The 21,754-nt window shown below is 63.0% G+C and overlaps 1 protein-coding gene across 1 annotated transcript in view; it reads right to left on the reverse strand.

Moving 5' to 3' along the window:
* Positions 1 to 11,104: 11,104 nt before the first annotated feature.
* Positions 11,105 to 21,754, reverse strand: part of GAS6 (growth arrest specific 6) — a 29,235-nt gene continuing 18,585 nt past the window's right edge. Inside the window, exons 7-15 of the mRNA XM_061133173.1 lie at positions 21,224 to 21,346; positions 19,842 to 19,963; positions 19,640 to 19,758; positions 19,192 to 19,381; positions 17,346 to 17,510; positions 16,250 to 16,418; positions 13,394 to 13,566; positions 12,254 to 12,482; positions 11,105 to 11,522 (exon numbers count right to left, since the gene is read on the reverse strand). Coding sequence (XP_060989156.1) covers positions 11,371 to 11,522; positions 12,254 to 12,482; positions 13,394 to 13,566; positions 16,250 to 16,418; positions 17,346 to 17,510; positions 19,192 to 19,381; positions 19,640 to 19,758; positions 19,842 to 19,963; positions 21,224 to 21,346 — 1,442 coding nt within the window. The 3' untranslated portion in view covers positions 11,105 to 11,370. The remainder of the gene's footprint in view (positions 11,523 to 12,253; positions 12,483 to 13,393; positions 13,567 to 16,249; positions 16,419 to 17,345; positions 17,511 to 19,191; positions 19,382 to 19,639; positions 19,759 to 19,841; positions 19,964 to 21,223; positions 21,347 to 21,754) is intronic.

Raw genomic sequence — 21,754 nt, forward strand, 5'->3', positions numbered from 1 at the left:
TTGAAAACGTTTTCTTGCTAAAAAATACCTAAACAACCACAATAGTAACGTCAAAGCCCACTGATCAGGAGTCAGTATACAACTATGATAATAAAGAGTTTGAGATATCACAGGAATTACCGAAATGGGACACAGAGACATGAAGTGAGCAAATGCTGCTGGAAAAATGTGCCAGCAGGCTCACTCCGCTCAGGGTGGCTGCAGACCTTCAGTCTGCAACAACAGAAAGGCAGTGTGCGCAAAGCGTGGTAAGGTGAACACGCCTGCGTTCTGTCAGACGGGGGCTCACGGGCCGTGTTGCAGGTGGGCCCAGCCCAGCTGGCCTTGTGGCTTCTGTGGACAGGACGCGGCCCCACCCCCGGCTGTCCTGGAATTTCAGCTCCAGAGGTTACAAACCCAGCAAGGCCACTCCTCATCGATTTGGAATTTTAGGTCAAAGTCATTGTGACCAATCCTGCTGAATTCTTTGACTTGCTTTGGGCATATTGTTAAAAACAAACCCATCAAAATTTAGGCGGAGTAATTCCTTTGGCTGAGATGGAGCCTGCAGCCACTGGGAGGCTTTGAAACGTCCTTGGCTGTGCTGGCGGCTGGCTGAGGAGTTAGCCTCTCTGCAAAGCTCTCCCTCCTGGGGGCGTCACGTCACGACGGCAGGCATTTGGGGCCTGGAGTGGCCGAGTGTGCTCCCAGAACCCCAGGACAGGCGCCCCTGAGCCCAAGGCAGGCCCTCGCAGGATGAGTCTGGCCCAGCCCTGAGACTTGGGCAGGTCATTTTCCACCAAAGAAACCTGGTTTGAACATCACGTGACACAATGGCATATGAGAGGAGAATTCCCAGGGCTGTGTTTCCCTGCCTAGACTGTGCAGAGAACACGGAAACTCTTCTCGTTTCTGAGGCTCATAGGGACCAAACAGGCCTTGTTTAGCATGAGGAAGGTCGTCTTACTACACGCGACACTCGACAGCCTTTTTGAGTCCCCGGCTCTGCTCCGGCCCAGCAGGTGCCCCCATGGCCTGGGTGCTGGGCAGGGAAGGAAGGGGGCGTCCGGACCGCGGCTGGGGACGAACTGCCGTCCTCTCCCTAATGTGACCCGTCCTCGTCACAAAGGCAAGGGGGCAAACTCCCGACTTTGCAAAAGTTACACGTATAAATTTAGGGACTTTTCATAAAGAATTTCATAGTCACCGAGACAGTTATTTATGTTGAGGAGTATGTCAGGGTGTTGTGCACAAGTCAGGAGCCATCGAGTGACCCCAACGGGCTGAGGACCAGGGCCCGGCTCCTCCCTCCCCCTGCAGGCACGCCTGGCTTCCCGCCGTCCAGGGGAAGCGGCCAGGAGCCTCCTCCCCAGCCCCGTCACGCGTGTCTGCTCGCTTTGCTTCATGTCAGGTGAGGTCCTGTCGTCCCACCTTCCCTGCGTGGTGTCTGTTTGCAGATGCACAGTCCACGCTTACTGGGGACACCTGGTGGAACTTGCAGGCACTCAGGGCTCTGCGTGTGTGGTGCCCACTGGCCTGCTCAGGGTCAGGGGCTGCCCATCCAGCCGCCCTCCCTGATCGCCGCCCTGCATGCGTTAAAGAACGACACAGACCACACCTCCCAGTCCTGGGTGAACAAGCGCTCCTTGGAGCCAGAGAGACCGCATCTGTCTGGGTCAGGTGGGCTCCAGGAGGAGTCCTTCCTGTCCAGGGGATCCTTGATTTCACGCACTCGGTGTTTTGGGTTCAAAGTGCAGAAACACATGATGTTCAAATGCCTGCAACCATGTTGCTTGAAAGTGAATTCTGGGCACAGGGCTGTGGGTCAGCGTGAGGGCTTCCTGCTCTGCCTGCACCCGGCTCGGGCTCCGTGCTGTGGTGTGAAAACACCTTCATGTGCCCCTTGTTGTCACTCCTGGAAGTGTCGGTCAAGGTGGGGATACTGCCTGATCCCAGGACCCTCTGCGGCCCCGAGGCTGGAGCCTCTAACCCTTGGTGTTGGCGCCAGCAGAGCTGCTGCCCTGTGGGGTGCTGGCATCTGCCCTTTGGGGGCATCTTACCTGGTGTCCACCCTGCCAGGCAAGAGCAGGAGAGAAGAGGAGACAGGATGTCGGGGCCGAGCCCCAGAGCTGCTCTCGTGGGTGGTCGGCTCAGCGCTTAGAGAGGGCGGGGTGCCACTCTTGAGCAGAAACCCCGAGTCCACGGGCCGGGCGGCGCTCAAGACCAGGAAGGAGTTCTCTTTCCTCTCCTCCTTCAGTGCCCTGTCCCGCCCCCTCACTTTGGGCACTCGGATATGAGCCCGAGCCAGGGGCATCCTGGAGCCAGAAATCCCACGAATGATTGGCAAACACCCGAGGTGTCAGGCCTCTGGCTTCCCCAACGGGTAACGGCAGAGCTCAGTGCGGGCCTCTGCTGGGGTCCCATCGGGTACCAGGGCTGACCCGTCGCTCTGCCTGAGGTCAGGATGTCCACCGGCCCCGCTGACCCATCCGGGGCCCCACAGCAAGTGCCTCATCCGCCCAGAGTTTAAGAACCGAAGTGTTCAGCGGAGCCAGGGGTCTGTGGTCCGCGATGTCAATTCACTCAGTGGTTCCCGGACCCACATGTGACTGGACGGGGAGGACCTTGGTCCAGGGCTGCAGGTAGTGAAGACGCAGCCCCTGGAGCAAACAGCAGAGCAGATGCTGTAGGCCTGCAGCAAACCTGCGCCCCAGAACACGGGCCGATCTTTGATCTCTGACACGAGCCCAGCTGGGGTCAGCGGCCTCAGCGTTTCCCCATACTGTCCACACCTGCATCTCCTGATCATGCTGTCTGCCCCATCAGGTATTTTCACCTTGCCTGGAGCTGATAAAAAGTATTAAACTCCAAAGCCAGCAATTTTGCTCTTGCCACAAAAATGTCTCTATCCCTCAGCCCAGCCACAAAGAATGTGAACGATTCAGCCCCAGCCTGCTGGTGGCTCAGGCTCCCTCCCCCTTCCCGGGACTCCCCCAACCCTGCACACCCGTGTGCCCCCTCCTGCCCCCCAGCCTCCAGGGCAGCTCCCCCGCCTGGCACACGGCACCTGCCCAGGCCTGGCCTCAGCGTGCTCCGGGTGCCCTTCCCAGGGACCATCTCCGCCAAGGCCTCCCCAGCCCAGAAGGCTCTCCCTGGGCCTGATGCCCACAGGGCGTAACTGCTGCACCCCCGGGCACCACCACGGGGCGGGCTGGAGGCTGGGGGTGGGAGGGCCAGGGAGGCTGTTGATGGGAACAGGGCTCCCTGCTGCCGTGACGGAATGTTCTAGAACTGGACGTGAGTGCTGGATGCACAGCCCTGTGAAGGTGCTAAAAGCTGCTGAGTCGCACACTGTTGGAGAGTGACCACTCTGGTGTGAGCTGGATCCCAGAGGATGCGCTCTTTGAGCGTGGCCAGGGGACCGTGTGTGCTAGTTAGCAAGACGCCCACAGCAGCAGCGTTGGGAGGGAGCCTTGTCTGCTGAGTGGCCTGCAGTCACCAGCGCCCCCCAGCCCTGCCCTCCACTGTTCTGACAGTCTTTCACCCTCTGGGCGTGGGGTGAGCACGCAGAGCTGGCGGGAGCAGGCATGCCCTCCCGGTGCCCGAGAGGAGTGGGCAGGGCCTCACTCCTCAGCAGCTCGTGGGTGGCACCTGCCTCTTTCCCTTCCCTCTTTGCTCAAACTTTTTAATCATGAAACTGAATGACTACTATAAACGGAACAGAAAGCACGCCGAGAACCCCAGTGTGAGCGGCAGCTCCTCAGAGCAGGGCCGTCACCGAGGCCGGGGCTGCCCGCCATCCTGGCGCCCACCCGCCACGGTTCTGCTGTGCATGGCTTGTCGTCTGCTGAGCTGCGTGCCTGTGACAGACACGTGTGGCTCTGCCCCCAGACGGGGACCCGTGACTGCCCCTCTGGCTGTGGGTGGCCTTGGCTGGTCTTGGGGTTCCTATGTGTATGTGGGGCTCCCAGTGTGGATTTAGGGTGCACGGGAGACTTGGACTTTGCTGGACAATGCCCAGCCCTGGTCCTCAGGGTCAGCCCACACCAGTCTTAGCTCCAGGCTGCCAAGATCGGGTCCTACTCTATGCGAGAACCTTTCACAGCTGTGGGCGCCGAGATTCCTTCCTGTGCTGTCTGTGCCCGCATCTCCCCCTTATTGACGAAGCTGGCCCTGTGGACAGACACCTTGCCCACTGGCACTTCCTGCCCTGTCCAGCACCGTCCAGTCTTCTGTTGGGTCATTGCTGTCACTGATTTGCAGGAGGAACTCTGTCCTTTCTTGGTTAACATGGTTACCCCACGTTGACTGGTTACCGTGGTTCCCGATGTTTCCTCCTCAGCTGGTCTTGTCACACTCTTTATGGTGCCTCGATGAACAGATGTTCTTGATGTTCTTGATGATAGGTTGGTTTAAGTGGACTTTATTTTTTAGAGCAGTTTTAGAATCACAGCAAAATCGACAGGAAGGTACAGAGGCCTCTGTGAAGAGACTGTCTTTGCTCCCTTGTGTTAGCTTTACTCCTTTGTCGAAGATCAGGTGACGCTTTCTGGGGATCTGTTGCTGGGCTCTCTATCTGTCCAGTGATCCATCGTTCACTCTTTTGCAACACCACCTCCTCCTCCATGGAGCACAGTAAGACCCACCCCACCTCCTCCTCCTTGGAGCACAGTAAGACCCACCCCACCTCGTCCTCCACGGAGCACAGTAAGACCCACCCCACCTCCTCCTCCACGGAGCACAGTCAGGCCCACCCCAGATCGTCCTCCGTGGAGCACAGTCAGGCCCACCCCAGATCGTCCTCCGTGGAGCACAGTCTGGCCCACCCCACCTCCTCCTCCTTGGAGCACAGTCAGACCGACCCCAGTTCCTCCTCCATGGAGCACAGTCAGACCCATCGCACCTCCTCCTCCTTGGAGCACAGTCTGGCCCACCCCAGCTACTCCTCCATGGAGCACAGTCAGACCCAGCCCACCTCCTCCTCCTTGGAGCACAGTCAGATCCACCCCAGCTCCTCCTCCATGGAGCACAGTCAGGCCCACCCCGGCTCCTCCTCCGCAGAGCACAGTCAGATCCACCCCAGCTCCTCCTCCGTGGAGCACAGTCAGACCCAGCCCACCTCCTCCTGCTTGGAGCACAGTCAGATCCACCCCAGCTCCTCCTCCATGGAGCACAGTCAAGCCCACCCTGGCTCCTCCTCTGTGGAGCACGGTCAGGCCCACCCCGGCTCCTCCTCCATGGAGCACAGTCTGGCCCACCCCAGCTACTCCTCCATGGAGCACAGTCAGACCCAGCCCAGCTCCTCCTCCATGGAGCACAGTCAGGCCCACCCCGGCTCCTCCTCCATAGAGCACAGTCAGGCCCACCCCAGCTACTCCTCCATGGAGCACAGTCAGACCCAGCCCACCTCCTCCTCCTTGGAGCACAGTCAGATCCACCCCAGCTCCTCCTCCATGGAGCACAGTCAGGCCCACCCCAGCTCCTCCTCCTTGGAGCACAGTCAGACCCAGCCCACCTCCTCCTCCGTGGAGCACAGTCAGACCCAGCCCACCTCCTCCTCCTTGGAGCGCAGTCAGACCCACCCTGGCTCCTCCTCTGCGGAGCACAGTCAGACCCACCCTGGCTCCTCCTCTGTGGAGCACAGTCAGGCCCACCCCGGCTCCTCCTCCGCGGAGCACAGTCAGACCCAGCCCACCTCCTCCTCCTTGGAGCACAGTCAGACCCACCCTGGCTCCTTCTCTGTGGAGCACAGTCAGGCCCACCCCAGCTCCTCCTCCTTGGAGCACAGTCAGGCCCACCCCGGCTCCTCCTCCGCGGAGCACAGTCAGACCCACCCCAGCTCCTCCTCCTTGGAGCACAGTCAGATCCACCCCAGCTCCTCCTCCATGGAGCACAGTCAGGCCCACCCCAGCTACTCCTCCATGGAGCACAGTCAGACCCAGCCCACCTCCTCCTCCTTGGAGCACAGTCTGGCCCACCCCAGCTACTCCTCCATGGAGTCAGGCCCATCCCACCTCCTCCTCCTTGGAGCACAGTCTGGCCCACCCCAGCTACTCCTCCATGGAGCACAGTCAGACCCAGCCCACCTCCTCCTCCTTGGAGCACAGTCAGATCCACCCCAGCTCCTCCTCCATGGAGCACAGTCAGGCCCACCCCGGCTCCTCCTCCGCGGAGCACAGTCAGACCCACCCCAGCTCCTCCTCCGTGGAGCACAGTCAGACCCAGCCCACCTCCTCCTCCTTGGAGCACAGTCAGACCCACCCTGGCTCCTCCTCTGTGGAGCACAGTCAGGCCCACCCCGGCTCCTCCTCTGCGGAGCACAGTCAGACCCACCCTGGCTCCTCCTCTGTGGAGCACAGTCAGACCCAGCCCACCTCCTCCTCCTTGGAGCACAGTCAGACCCACCCTGGCTCCTCCTCTGTGGAGCACAGTCAGGCCCACCCCAGCTCCTCCTCCTTGGAGCACAGTCAGGCCCACCCTGGCTCCTCCTCCGCAGAGCACAGACAGACCCACCCCGGCTCCTCCTCCATGGAGCACAGTCAGACCCATCCCACCTCCTCCTCCTTGGAGCACAGTCTGGCCCACCCCAGCTACTCCTCCATGGAGCACAGTCAGACCCAGCCCACCTCCTCCTCCTTGGAGCACAGTCAGATCCACCCCAGCTCCTCCTCCTTGGAGCACAGTCAGACCCACTCCAGCTCCTCCTCCGTGGAGCACAGTCAGACCCAGCCCACCTCCTCCTCCTTGGAGCACAGTCAGACCCACCCTGGCTCCTCCTCTGTGGAGCACAGTCAGGCCCACCCCGGCTCCTCCTCCGCGGAGCACAGTCAGACCCACCCTGGCTCCTCCTCTGTGGAGCACAGTCAGGCCCACCCCGGCTCCTCCTCCGCGGAGCACAGTCAGACCCAGCCCACCTCCTCCTCCTTGGAGCACAGTCAGACCCACCCTGGCTCCTCCTCTGTGGAGCACAGTCAGGCCCACCCCAGCTCCTCCTCCTTGGAGCACAGTCAGGCCCACCCTGGCTCCTCCTCCGCAGAGCACAGTCAGACCCACCCCAGCTCCTCCTCCGTGGAGCACAGTCAGACCCAGCCCACCTCCTCCTCCTTGGAGCACAGTCAGGCCCACCCCGGCTCCTCCTCCATGGAGCACAGTCAGGCCCACCCTGGCTCCTCCTCTGTGGAGCACAGTCAGGCCCACCCCAGCTCCTCCTCCTTGGAGCACAGTCAGACCCACTCCAGCTCCTCCTCCGTGGAGCACAGTCAGACCCAGCCCACCTCCTCCTCCTTGGAGCACAGTCAGACCCACCCTGGCTCCTCCTCTGTGGAGCACAGTCAGGCCCACCCCGGCTCCTCCTCCGCGGAGCACAGTCAGACCCACCCTGGCTCCTCCTCTGTGGAGCACAGTCAGGCCCACCCCGGCTCCTCCTCCGCGGAGCACAGTCAGACCCAGCCCACCTCCTCCTCCTTGGAGCACAGTCAGACCCACCCTGGCTCCTCCTCTGTGGAGCACAGTCAGGCCCACCCCGGCTCCTCCTCCTTGGAGCACAGTCAGGCCCACCCTGGCTCCTCCTCCGCGGAGCACAGTCAGACCCACCCCGGCTCCTCCTCCATGGAGCACAGTCAGACCCATCCCACCTCCTCCTCCTTGGAGCACAGTCTGGCCCACCCCAGCTACTCCTCCATGGAGCACAGTCAGACCCAGCCCACCTCCTCCTCCTTGGAGCACAGTCAGATCCACCCCAGCTCCTCCTCCATGGAGCACAGTCAGGCCCACCCCAGCTCCTCCTCCTTGGAGCACAGTCAGACCCACCCTGGCTCCTCCTCCGTGGAGCACAGTCAGACCCAGCCCACCTCCTCCTCCTTGGAGCACAGTCAGACCCACCCTGGCTCCTCCTCTGTGGAGCACAGTCAGGCCCACCCCGGCTCCTCCTCCGCGGAGCACAGTCAGACCCACCCTGGCTCCTCCTCTGTGGAGCACAGTCTGGCCCACCCCAGCTACTCCTCCATGGAGCACAGTCAGACCCAGCCCACCTCCTCCTCCTTGGAGCACAGTCAGATCCACCCCAGCTCCTCCTCCATGGAGCACAGTCAGGCCCACCCCGGCTCCTCCTCTGCGGAGCACAGTCAGACCCACCCCAGCTCCTCCTCCGTGGAGCACAGTCAGACCCAGCCCACCTCCTCCTCCTTGGAGCACAGTCAGACCCACCCTGGCTCCTCCTCTGTGGAGCACAGTCAGGCCCACCCCGGCTCCTCCTCTGCGGAGCACAGTCAGACCCACCCTGGCTCCTCCTCTGTGGAGCACAGTCAGACCCAGCCCACCTCCTCCTCCTTGGAGCACAGTCAGACCCACCCTGGCTCCTCCTCTGTGGAGCACAGTCAGGCCCACCCCAGCTCCTCCTCCTTGGAGCACAGTCAGGCCCACCCTGGCTCCTCCTCTGTGGAGCACAGTCAGGCCCACCCCAGCTCCTCCTCCTTGGAGCACAGTCAGACCCACTCCAGCTCCTCCTCCGTGGAGCACAGTCAGACCCAGCCCACCTCCTCCTCCTTGGAGCACAGTCAGACCCACCCTGGCTCCTCCTCTGTGGAGCACAGTCAGGCCCACCCCGGCTCCTCCTCCGCGGAGCACAGTCAGACCCACCCTGGCTCCTCCTCTGTGGAGCACAGTCAGGCCCACCCCGGCTCCTCCTCCGCGGAGCACAGTCAGACCCAGCCCACCTCCTCCTCCTTGGAGCACAGTCAGACCCACCCTGGCTCCTCCTCTGTGGAGCACAGTCAGGCCCACCCCGGCTCCTCCTCCTTGGAGCACAGTCAGGCCCACCCCGGCTCCTCCTCCGCGGAGCACAGTCAGACCCACCCCGGCTCCTCCTCCATGGAGCACAGTCAGACCCATCCCACCTCCTCCTCCTTGGAGCACAGTCTGGCCCACCCCAGCTACTCCTCCATGGAGCACAGTCAGACCCAGCCCACCTCCTCCTCCTTGGAGCACAGTCAGATCCACCCCAGCTCCTCCTCCATGGAGCACAGTCAGGCCCACCCCAGCTCCTCCTCCTTGGAGCACAGTCAGACCCACCCTGGCTCCTCCTCCGTGGAGCACAGTCAGACCCAGCCCACCTCCTCCTCCTTGGAGCACAGTCAGACCCACCCTGGCTCCTCCTCTGTGGAGCACAGTCAGGCCCACCCCGGCTCCTCCTCCGCGGAGCACAGTCAGACCCACCCCAGCTCCTCCTCTGTGGAGCACAGTCAGACCCAGCCCACTTCCTCCTCCTTGGAGCACAGTCAGACCCACCCTGGCTCCTCCTCTGTGGAGCACAGTCAGGCCCACCCCGGCTCCTCCTCCGCAGAGCACAGTCAGACCCACCCCAGCTCCTCCTCCATGGAGCACAGTCAGACCCATCCCACCTCCTCCTCCTTGGAGCACAGTCTGGCCCACCCCAGCTACTCCTCCATGGAGCACAGTCAGACCCAGCCCACCTCCTCCTCCTTGGAGCACAGTCAGATCCACCCCAGCTCCTCCTCCATGGAGCACAGTCAGGCCCACCCCGGCTCCTCCTCCGCGGAGCACAGTCAGACCCACCCCATCTCCTCCTCCATGGAGCACAGTCAGACCCAGCCCACCTCCTCCTCCTTGGAGCACAGTCAGGCCCACCCCGGCTCCTCCTCCATGGAGCACAGTCAGGCCCACCCTGGCTCCTCCTCTGTGGAGCACACTCAGACCCACCCCAGCTCCTCCTCCATGGAGCACAGTCAGGCCCACCCTGGCTCCTCCTCTGTGGAGCACAGTCAGACCCACCCTGGCTTCTCCTCTATGAAGCACAGTTGGAACCACAGTCAGACCTACCCTGCCTCCGCTTCCTGGAGCACAGTCAGAAGTCATGGAGCTCTGTGTCTGCCCCAGGCCCATGTGCAGCCTGGCCCTGGACCTGGCAGCAGCAAGGCCGCCAGCCTGGCCCGCACAGCTGGGAGCTGTCTTGCAGCCCATGGCTCTGAACTGGCCATAAGCTTTTTCTTGGCCGTAGTTAACACAACCCTTGGCGCCCAGTGGAAGTCTGTGCAAACCACGCTAGGAAACAGGCTGGGCCTTGCTCTCCCAGGGGGGAAGAGGGACCGGGGTGGTCAGACGGCCGCAAGAGCTGGCCTCCACCGGTGTCTGTGGTGTCTTGCCCCAGAGCTCCGCATGCGTCCTGTCTGCTCTCTGGCTGTCCTGGCCTCTGTCTGAAGGGGCGGCCAGGTGCGGGCTCCCAGCTGACTGGGGGAGCGTTCCATGAGAACATTCCAGAGCCGTCTCCAGAGTAGATGAAAAGCAGAGAGCTCGGCGGGAAAGCTGTGGTGCCAGGGCTGAGAGGTGGATCAGCCCGAGTGGCTCTGGGCTCCCGAGGCCGCACGTGGTCAGATAGTGAGCAGCAGGGGGTCTCCTGCGGGGCGCGGCGGACTGTGCTCGCCCCCCATTTCTCAGAGCCATGCTGGCCAGCTCCAGGAGGCCGTGGGTGGCGGGCAAGACCTGAGCAGATGGCGCCCCGGACTCTTGGCTGCCTGCTTGCCTGCTTCAGGACACATTTTGGGGTTTGGTGTCTAAAAAAAGTAAGAATCTTAGTTTTGAGAAAAAAGTCTCAGTCTATTATAAAAAACGGAATCAACTTTGGGGACGGAGTCAAGCCAACAGGTGCTGGAGATGCCCCGGAGCCTGTGCTGTGATGGTGCCCGCGGCGCTGGCTGTGTCCTGCTGCAGCTGCAAACCGCGGGCTGCGTCTCCCGAGACCCGTGGGTCCCGCGCTCCCCATGGCTGCCCCCGCCCCCTACTCCTGCAGCCAGAGCGTGAGGCCCGCCCACCTGACCTCCTGCAGACCCGGCTCACTGCCGGCCCCTCAAAATGAGCAAACAGGGCCCGGGTTTAACCGGAGAGCTGAGGCTGGGTGGGCGTGTCTGGGAGCCGGCGGTGCTGACCTGCCGTACTTCCAGCCCCGCAGGCGGGCGCTGGCGCGGTCTCTTCCCCAGTGAAGTGGCTCGTCCCCACCAGGAGGACCTCGGGCAGCAGCAGGGGTGAGGCCCCTGGACTTACGGATCCCCCCAGCCGCTGACCCCATGACGGCCGCCGCGAAGCATCAAGGAGCGGACACCGCCAACGCACAGCTAGAAAGGTTCTGTAAATATTTTATTTCTTTCATAGTTTTATGTCAGAAAGAAGCATCTGGTGATAAAAATAACAGAATTTCTTTTCCCGGGTCCGCTCAGGCGGCGCTGAGGTTAGTCCTCTCTGTACACGTATGATACACGCGGGGAGGGAGTCGCCGAGGGGCTCGGCGGGTGCGGGCGCGCTGCCATCCTTCCAGAGGAGGCTGGAAGCGTCCAGAGGAGGCTGCGGCGTGCGTGGGGCGGGGCGTCTGCAGCCGGAAGCCTAGGCGGCGGGCTCGACGGGAGGGCAGGAGTGGGACGTGATGTCCCCGTGCTTGTAGGTGGCTTCGTCCAGGTCCAGCGCCTTCCGGTTGACCTCCAGCGTCATGCAGCCGCGGTAGAAGGCCGTGACCGGGGCCGAGGTCATGGGCACATCTGGGCCGCGGGAAAAGAGCAAGCGTGTCTCAGCAGGTGAGCTGCCCGGAGCCTGGAAGCCGCGCTGCGTCTCCGGCAGAACATCATGCAGCTCAGCCATGAGCCCCGGCGGGCAGCAGACGCCTGCCACCAGGCTTGGCACAGCACCCCGACCCCCCAGGAGGACACACAGATAGTCACATCCATTAAATGTTATCTCCTCGGCCCGAATGAGTCACGCCCAGGGCTTCCAGGCTCTCTCATCCTCTTCAAAGCTGTTTACTAAAACTAAACGCAGTTGGAGTCTGGCGGCCAAGACAGTGATCCTCCGTCGGCGACAAGTAGAGACCCGCCTGAGCAGTGGGAGGCCCAGCCTCTCCCACCTCCCCTACTCTGCCAGGATACCACCTCCAGATGCGGGGGGGCAGGCTCACCTGGCCTGCTGCCTGGGCAGCTGGACACCAGGCCTCGGGGTCGGGGCACTGGGGCACCCAGCTCCCCGTGCGGCCCCTGGGCTGGCCCTCCTCACCGGCCTTGGCCAGACCCACCATCTGATGCCCATGGGGGGTGTGGGGTGGGGGGCAGCTTCAGGCCGATGCGTGTCCCCCTAAGCATGCTGTGAGCCTGACCCCACAGTGGCTGGGCGGGAACAGACACCCAGTGAGCACATGCTGCTGCCACCGGCTGGCCCCCCCGCCTGCCTCCCCACAGAGCGCCCGGCCCTGCCTGGGGGAGCGAGTCAGGGCCCCTACCTGGCAACCCCCCGATGAAGGTGAGCACGGGGCCCTCCAGGTGTCTCCCGAGGACGGCCAGCCGCTCCTGCAGCCCCGCTGGGCTCACTTCCCTCTGGCCCTGGGTGCCGTCCACCTCCAGGGTGGCCCTGTCCTTATTCACAGAGACAGTCACCACGTGCTCCTGGCCGTCACAGACCTTGATCTCCATCAGGACCAGGGTGACGCCCTCCACAGCCAGGATGACCAGCTGTGGGGAGAGGCACAGCTGACCAGGGCAGAAGGGCCAGCAGCCACGTGTCCGTGGGCCCTCCTGTCCTGCCGAGATCTGTGGGTCTCCTGTGGGTAGGGTCGCTTATGACCAGAGCGCGACAAGAACACGGTTTCTACACGTGTGAATTAGGGGGACGTGGATCCCCTCCAAAGTGATTGAGGACCAACATATAGAGCTGCATGTCCCCGGGTGGGAGGTGGGGGAAGCACGCTCTGGTCACAGGGACACACATGTGTCGGCCTGGGCAGAGGTGACCTTGGCTCCCACCATGTCTGCGGCCGGACACAGGGCGGAGCTGCCCCTTGCATGTGATGCTACCACAGAAGCAGCAGAGGGACCAAGCCTGGATCCGTGACCATCAGCTTGCAGCTGCAGTAAGAGGGGAGCTGATGGCTCCCTCAGGCAGGCTGACATGGGGAACACACCCCTCTTGGGACAGAGGCGGGAGAATAAACCCATTTCCACTACTCTTGCCTGTTCTCTGAGAAGACAGCCAGTGCGGTGACCACAATGACAGTCAGGGGTGGGGTGGGGACTGCATGGAGGTGACGGTGGCCTATCCGGGAGCAGATACTCAGAGCCCTACCTACCTCCAGGGGTGGCCTGGCGAGGCTCGGCCTGTTTGCACACTCACACACATCATTTGTGAGCAAAATCATTTGGCTTAAATACAAGCGATTAATTCATATAATCTACACCGCTGAGGGGGCAGGACGGTCTCCCCACTGCACAGCTGGCCTGCAGGACTCCAGCACCATCCCTGAGCCACGAGAAGCCAGTGAGACGCGGCTGAGCGGCTGCCGCTGGAACCTGGAGGGCGAGAGGCGGGGCTGCGCCTCCAGGCAGCTCCGCCTCAGAGCGAGGGTGGGGGCCGCAGCGAGCGGTACCTGCTTCTTGAGCTTCTTGGTGGAGTGGTAGTCGACCAGCGCCACAGAGAGGGCCACGGCCTGGCTGTCGCCCACCAGCGCGAGCAGCACCCCGGTGTCCGCGGCGGGGCGAACCCGAGCCACGGCCTCCACTGCCCAGGTGGTCTCCGTCCCGCCGGCCGGCGACGTCCGCGCTGCAAGGAAGACCGTGCATCACCAGGCCGTCCAGATGGTGCAGCGGAGAGGCAGCGGGCCCCGCGGGGCCCCGGGCGGCAGAGGCAACGGGAAGCCGGTAGCTCGGGGCTCAGTGGCCCAGAGTCGGCCATTTGACTAGCAGTCAGGAACTGACCAGGAGCCCAGCGTCGGTCTCCAGAGGCCCCAGTGCGCTGGAGCATGGCCACCTGCCCGCTCCCCAAGAACCCCTTTGAGTGACCACTGGGCTGTCCCACCCAGTCCGGCCGGGACCACCCCCTGGGCACCTGACTTCCCGTCCCGGGACAGGAATGGGGTGGGGCTCAGCCCTTAGCCTGCCCACCCACCGCGCAGGCTCGGCCCCACAAACTGAAGGACCGGGAAGGGTTGGGGAGGCAGTGAAAACTGTGCCCGACAGTGTCCAATATTCCCGTCCGGAGCCGCATCTGCTGTAATCGATACCTCTGCGGGGCAGGCACTGCTTACAGGACACGGTAGGCACGTGTGTGCGTGACAAGTCACCTGCCGTGTGTCATGTATGTCATGCTCCAAAGCACCCTTGGTAGCCGTGGTGGGTCTGGGTCTCAGACACAAACACCACCTCGCAGATCCTTCCAGGTGAGCAACTGCTGCTGAAGGGGCCGGAAGGAAACCTCACCACCCCCCGCCCCCCCCTGGTTTCTGAGCATTTCCACCTCTCGAGATGCCGCAGGTCGACAAGGCCACCGAGGTCAGGCCTCGCCCCATGCTGCTCTCTTCCCCCAGCGGACCGAGAGCCGCTTGAATCGTGTGTGGGTCCCCACCCCAGAGAGGGACGTAATGATCAGTTCTGAAAACTGTTCACTGAACTGAATGCACATAGAATGGGAAAAGGCAACGAACCAAACCCCAAACCCAGCCTTCTCCTCTGTTGCCAAGTTTTCCTGCATCCCTGACGGTGGGGAGAGGAGCGCTTTCTGCGGGGTCCCCCTGACGGAGGTGGGGAGAGGGGCCTGGCTGCCAGAAGCGTGTTTGAGGGGCCAGCACCTAAGCTCCCCTGGGGAGGTTTGCTCAGGTGCTGAGGGGGGTTACCCGCATGCCCCTTGCCCGATGGCTTCTGGGGCTTTAAGACCCACTGAGTCCACAGCCGCGACCTGCTGCCGAGAATGGTGCCTGTAACTCCTGACATGTCCCTTCTGTGTCGTAACGAGGACAGGACGGCCCAGCCTGAGGAGCACGAGGGAGGTGCCACTGCTGCCTGCCCTGTGGCCTTTGCTCTCACACCCTGCAGATCTCAGTCCTGCAGCCAAGTGGCTGCCTCCGCGGCGGGCACACAGGCCAGCATGTTACGTGTGGCACTAACCAACACAAGGATGCCCTGGTCTGCGTGCACAGAAGCAAGGGCTGAAGGGGCGGTGTGTGTTCCGTTCGAGCTGCAGTCAGGAGTGAAGGGTTCCCCTTGGATGATCTGGTGACGCTCGTGACAGGTAAAGCCAAGACAGAAATGGGGAGGGGGGAGCAGGTCCCATCTCTCCCCGAACAGACCCTCCTTTAACTTGGGCCATGCAGGGTGGTGAGGGTCATATGTGCGCCTTCAACCATGACAGGCTCAGAGTCTGGAAACAGAGGCACTGGGGGCATGCCGGGGTAGGGGGGGCGAGGCAGAGCCAGGAGGGGCCCTGGAGAGGTGGCCAGGAGGAGCCTGGCTAGAGGGGAGATGGAAGCGGGGAGGGGAGAGACCCAGGGCCAAGGAGGGTGGTGGGCAGCCGGGGCTCCGCACACCTTGCCGCCCCAAGGGAAGAGGCTCACAGGTCCATGCGCAGTGTCTCCCAGGCCATGACACAGAGCCGCCCTACGTCCTCAAGTCAAAGGCCACCAAGGCCACGAGCCCAGGCACAGCGACGCCTCCGGGCACAGGGGTGCCCTCCCGGGGGCAGAAGTTAACTCTGGCCCTGCCCGAGGAACTCTGGGGAAATCCTGAGGCCAGACTCAAACGGAACTGCTGTGCCCCCCACTCCCCATGGTCCACACTGTGCAGGCCAACGCCTCAGGGCAGCTGCGGCCACAGTCCTGCCGTATGGAACATTCGCTCATTTCATGTGAAGCTGATGGCCAGGTGCCCACTCATCAGCGCGCGAGGATGACTGATCTTTAAACTGTCGCTAACTAATACTAAAAGGGAAGCGGCCGTAGGAAGGGCCCTGCTTTACAGAAGCGGGAGGGACTTTGGGTGAACCGCTGTCCCCTGCAGCCACCCAGGACCCTGGCTGCCTGCCCTGTCCACCCCCCTCTCGCTGGGGTCACAGAAAAGCTCCTCTGTAGCCTCCGCAGTGGCTGGAAAAGCCTTAGTTCTCTGAGGCAGAGTCACAGCTGGGGCCTCAGGCCCTCCAGTCAGGGGCCTCTTCCTGCTGAGCCTGGAGCACTGGACTCCGGGCCGTGCCGCCCCTCCCCACAGCCCACAGCGCTGTGACTGCAGATGCGCTCAAGCGTGTCCCATCTCAGAACCTTCCCGGAAGCTCCCCCTTCGAGCCCAGCGTCCCATCTCAGCCACAGGCCCTCCGCCGTCCCATTCTCCCCGCAACCCAGTGCCCAGGGCGTCTGTCCCTCAGGCGCTTGCCTGGGGGGGACTGGCCGCTGCCGTCTGTTTCGCGGAGATTTGGCCAGAAGGCTGAGCGTGGCCATCCGCTCGCAGGAGTGGAGACTCACCGTAATCCAGGTGGAAGAAGGCAAACCCACTCCCGGGGAAGAAGGACCCCCTCTCGGTCACAGAGAAGCACTGCATCTTCACGTTCTCCTTGACCGTCTCCTGGACGGTGGTGTCCTCACCGTCCAGCCAGTGCCAGCTCCTCAGGCAGCCGTCCAGACGCGGGTTCATCTGGAGACAGAGACCCCAGTGGCTCCCTGGTGCCGCCCGTCCTACGGCGCCCTGCTGGTCACGCACGTGGCAATCCACCACCCGCGGGCATGAACTCTGCTGTGGGCGGTCGCTCTGCCCTGGACCCACTCAGGGCTGCCCCCGCCCCCCACCTGCGCCTGGTCCCCCCTCACCTGGCAGGCTCGGGGTGCCAACCGCCTCCTGGAAGGATGGGTGAGGGGACTCTCACATGCCTGTGTTCATGCCAGGCCCCCGCAGCGCGGCTCCAGCTCAGCCGCACCTGCCACGGCTCTGAGCAGGTCAGGCCAGCCCAGCCTCGTCTGGAAGACTGGGAGGGACTCCGGGGTATCGGACAGCCCCCAGCCCTCGGGGCGGGGGGACACGCTGCAACACTGCTGCTCACTCGGAGCCTCAGCGTGTGGACTCTTGTCTCCTGCCCGCTGTGGAAACCTGACTCAGAGCCAGGGGCTTTGGCAAAGACACAGCACGCCGGGGGCAAGAAGGGACAGGACTTTGAGAAATGGCCAACACCGACCTCTCGTTAGGTCTTACTTCCCCTACAGGAACCTCAACAGCATTAATAACCCAAAATGTTCTTGGCAACTGTCTACAAAATGTGTTTAAAAGTTCATTTTTTTTTTTTGTGAGAGAATAATTTCATTGTGATTTATCTCCTCTGCAAAATAGACATTTTCATTATCAGTGCAGACGAAAACGCAAATGAATTTCATAGAAAGAGACAGCAAAATACGTGAAATAGCTGCCCCTGCAGCTTGTCATAGTCTAGAGATGTTCACTTTCTCCAGATCCCTTGCTAGACCTGGTCAGCATGGTTACCTGTTCTCCTCACCCACCGTGGGCTCGGACCCCAGGGACTAAGAACAGTACTCTCTGCCTCAGACCCCAAGGATGAAGGACAGTGCTTACAGGATGCATGAGGTCTTTCTCCTGGAAAGGGATGCCCCCCACGGTCAGGTTCAGATGGTACAGTCCTCTGTCCAGCTGGAACAGGTCCCCGGCCACGGCGATCTTCATCACAGCATCCTTGTTCACCTTGATCACCAGGTTCCGCTCGAGCTCCTCGACAGAGATCTGAGAAGCACAGGTGCCATGAGGGTGGACGTGCACCTTCTGAAGGGGGCCCAACCTAGGGTACCAATTCCCAGCACCACCTGGGGCCAGGAGACCCCCAGCCTCGGGGGTCCAGGCTCACCACCTGCACTGCCTCTCTGGCATCCATGGTGTGGCTCCGGTCCCGCCAACGCCCCCAGGGGCCGGCTCCACCCCCTCATCCCCCTTCCTATGAGGGGGCATCCCCTCCCCATTTCTGGGCCTCATTTCAAGCCTTAGCCAGAGAGCTGCTTCAGGAGCCTGGGGTCACTCCCCCGCATGTCAGCCCAGGGTCTCTGCTCCACCCTGGCCCTCCGCCTCTCTGCCCTCAGCTGAGCACGTTTAGACGGGAGCACACTTTCTACCCTGGCATTTTCTGCAGCCGGGCAGTGCCCGGCACAGACGGGACGCTGAGTGGGCATATGAATTCTCTGTAGAACTCTCCCCTCTCCCCTGCTCTCCTTGTAGGAGAGTTTAAAGCCTGTGACTCTGTGTTCAGTGCATCTTGCTCAGCCCCAGCAGCCCCTGGTTTCCTCTTCAGCTCAGGTGGAGAAGCATCCAGGTGTGGGGTCTGAGTTTGGTGAGAAGGCAAACTCGGTGAGTAGGGGGTGGGGGGTCTCGCGGGGGCCGGAGAGCAGGCAGATCATCATGGAGCCGGGCCTGTGGCTCAAGAGCCAGGTGTGTCTCAGGGTGGGTGGGGTGCTGGGGCCATGCATCCACTGGTCTTGCCTCCCCTGGCCCCCCTCAGGCCCCTCATGTGCCTCGAGCTCAGGGCAGCAGGTTCCCACATGTGGAGCATCCTCAACCCCGGGGACAGCTTCCCTGAAGAGTGACTGTCTTATCTGTCCCTTTGCAGAAGGTCTCCTCCTGCTGTCGTGATGGTGCCTGGGGTTTAAGAGTCTAGGAGTGGAGGAACTGGACCCACTGATGGGATGGAAACACTAGCAAATGTCTACAGTGCTTTTATTCGTGGAGGCCAGGGCAACTTTTTCCATTTTATCTTCGCTTCTAAAGGAAAAAAGAATGCTTTTCCCATTTCTCTTTCAAGCACTTACTTCTAAAAGCCCAGTTCTAACAGTTTGGGAGGAAGCCTGTGTGTCACAGGCCACTTTGCTCCAGGTATTGTGGTACTGACAGAGAGCCGATGGCCAGAGGCCAGGCTCTGGGCAATCAGGGCACCTCCATCTAGAGGCAGCCAAGTGTGAGCCCTGGAGGTCAGCAGGACTGGAGCGGGCCCGGAGGCAGAGCCCAGGATGCTGCTGAGTCACGGCCGACCCTCACCTCCACTGAGAGCACATGAGGCAGGGTAGGAACCCAGATCTCAGCCCGTTCTCAGCCGCGATGCAGCTGACAGTCTGGACTTGAGGACCCTTGGGGAGGGGAGCCCCGTGTGCTGCGGGGGCCCAGTGGCCCCGGTGGCCTCAATCCAGCGGCCCGGAGCCCCCACCCATAGTTGTGAAAAACAGAAGCATCTCCAGACATAGCCAGGTGTCCCCAGTGCAGCGGGTCCACTGAGCACTGCAGTCCTGGTGGAAGCCCAGCTCAGCTTCTGCGATGAGATAGCGCCCGTCAGGGTACAGGCTTCCTGCCGGGGCTGCCCTGCTGCGGCCGTGCCTGCCGAGCCTTGCGGGGTCCTGGGCGGGGCTGCGGGGGCCCCACTCACCGTTTGCCACGCGCCGTTGTTGATGACGGGCCCGCTGCTGGTGACACGGCCCACGCCCTGGTAGTGGAGCTGCAGCTCCAGCCGGCCAGCCCGCAGGCCCAGGACAATCCAGGTGCTGTCCCGGTGGCCTCCGGCGAAGAACAGCACGCCCTCGGGGTCGAAGGTCCTGAAGTCGAACTCAGCCACCAGTCTGCGGGCCGGCGGGAACAAGAGGGTCACTCGTAGGCTGCGGCGTGTGGCCCTTCCTGGCGAGGGCTCGCCCGGCCTCAGGAAGCGCCAGGTGGGCAGACTGGGTGCCATCCGCACGCCGACGCAGGCAGTGAGTCGCTGGGCAGGGAAGGCTGGCACCAGCTCTTAGACCCGCATGGCCGTGCTTGGTGGTGGGCGCTCCGACCAGGCAGCCTCGTGCCCACGTTCCCTCGGGCCCGGACGCCCTCCACCCTCTCACCTCGTGGGCTGCAGCCGTTTGAAGAGCAGCTTGATCACGGGCATGGCGCTGAACATGCGGCCCAGATACAGGGACTTCACGCTCTTGGCCACGTTGAAGGGTACGCAGGGCAGGATGTCCTGTGGGGGGGGGGGGGCGCGGCTAGCAGGCGGGGGTGCGAAACCCTGGGGCCCTGCTGCCCCCGCCCGCCGCCCGGGGCTACCTCACAGGTGCTCATGTCCCGGGACAGCTTCAGGCCCCCGCGGCCATCACAGTGGCAGGTGTAGCTGCCGGGGGAGTTGACGCAGGTCTGCTCACAGCGCTCCTCTGTGCACTCGTCCACGTCTGCAGCCACAGGGAGCCCCTGAGCCCACACGGTCGCCAGTCTCTGCCCCCATCACACCTCAGCGGGTGCGAGGCCCAGTGTGGGGCCCCAGGTGGCCCAGGCGCACACTGCCACCCAGCCCGCCGGCTCCGTCCTGGGGACATGGCTGCATGCTTGCATGGCGGCCATCAGCACAGCCAGGTCGGCACAGGATGCCAGGCTCACGGTTCGGGCGCAGGTTTGTGCCCAGGACAGTGGCCAGGGTGGGGGAGCCGGGATGGCCTGGGGGACTTAGGGAGGCAGGTTGGGACCACCTGTCTCCTTCCTCGTGGAGGGGCAGCCACAGGCCCCAGGCAGGAAAGTGGTGGGAGGCAGTGTGGCTGTTTGGGCCCCTAGACATGGCTGGGCCAGGTGCGCTGGGGGCAGGAAAGAAGGCAGCACCTAGGATCCAGGCTGCCCGGCCCATCTCCCTGTGTCTCTGGGGAGAGGCTGGTTGCACAAGAGACAGGGTCCACGTCACGTGTATGGTGAGGCAGGGGCCACGTCGCGCACGTGCAGGTGAGGCATGGGCCACGTCGCGTGTATGGTGAGGCAGGGGCCACATCATGTGTGTGCAGGTGAGGCAGGGGCCACGTCGCGTGTATGGTGAGGCAGGGGCCACGTCACGCCGTGTGCAGGTGAGGCAGGGGTCACGTCGCGTGTATGGTCAGGCAGGGGCCACATCATGTGTGTGCAGATGAGGCAGGGGCCACATTGCACGCGTGCAGGTGAGACGGGGCCATGTCGTGCGCATGCAGGTGAGGCAGGGGCCACGTCACGCCGTGTGCAGGTGAGGCAGGGGTCACGTCGCGTGTATGGTCAGGCAGGGGCCACATCATGTGTGTGCAGGTGAGGCAGGGGCCATGTTGCGTGTATGATGAGGCAGGGGCCACGTCACACCATGTGCAGGTGAGGCAGGGGCCACATCGTGTGTATGGTGAGGCAGGGGCCACGTCACACGTGTGCAGGTGAGACGGGCCACGTCGCATGCGTGCAGGTGAGATGGGGCCATGTCGTGCGTGTGCAGGTGAGGCAGGGGCCACATGTGTGCAGGTGAGGCAGAAGCCATGTCATGCGCATGCAGGTGAGGCAGGGCCACGTCACGCGTGTGCAGGTGAGGCAGGGGCCACGTCATGTGTGTGCAGGTACTCGGACCCTCTAGGGGCACGCGGCACATGGTGCTTCCTGGAACACGGTGCCCTGTGTGTGCGTGTGTGTCCCGTGTGGCCTCAGGTAGGTACCTCGGCAGCCCTTCTCCTGCGAGCTGAACACGTAGCCCTCGTCGCAGATGCAGGAGTAGGAACCCGGCAGATTCTGGCACCGTGCCGCCCCGCAGGCACCCACGTCCGCACATTCGTCTACGTCTGCAGGAAAAACCAGCTGCATCAGGTCCACCAGGCCTGCTGGCGGCCGGCCCGGAAGGAACTGCTGCCCGCTGGCCAGGAACCACAGAGAGGCGGCCAGCTCTGCGGGGGGAGCCCGGCCTGGCCTGGCGGTGTCAGTGCAGCGCTGCCTCCCCCTCTTCTCCTCCCCTCCCCCCCTCCCCCTCCCCCTCCCTCCTCTCCCTCCCCCCCACCCCCTCCCCCCTCCTCCCCCACTTTCCCCCCCTCCTCCCCCACCTTCTCCCCTCCCCTCCCCCCGCCCTCTTCCCTTCCGTCCATCCGTTGGGCTTTCAGCCCCAGCCCAGAAGCAGGGGCCTGGTTGAGAAGGCTGACTCCTGTCTCTGCAGGGCACTGGCTGGCCAGGTGCACAAAGTTGTTGCTGAATTCAAA

This window comes from Dama dama, chromosome 30 (assembly GCF_033118175.1).
Source record: "Dama dama isolate Ldn47 chromosome 30, ASM3311817v1, whole genome shotgun sequence".
Lineage (NCBI taxonomy): Eukaryota > Metazoa > Chordata > Mammalia > Artiodactyla > Cervidae > Dama > Dama dama.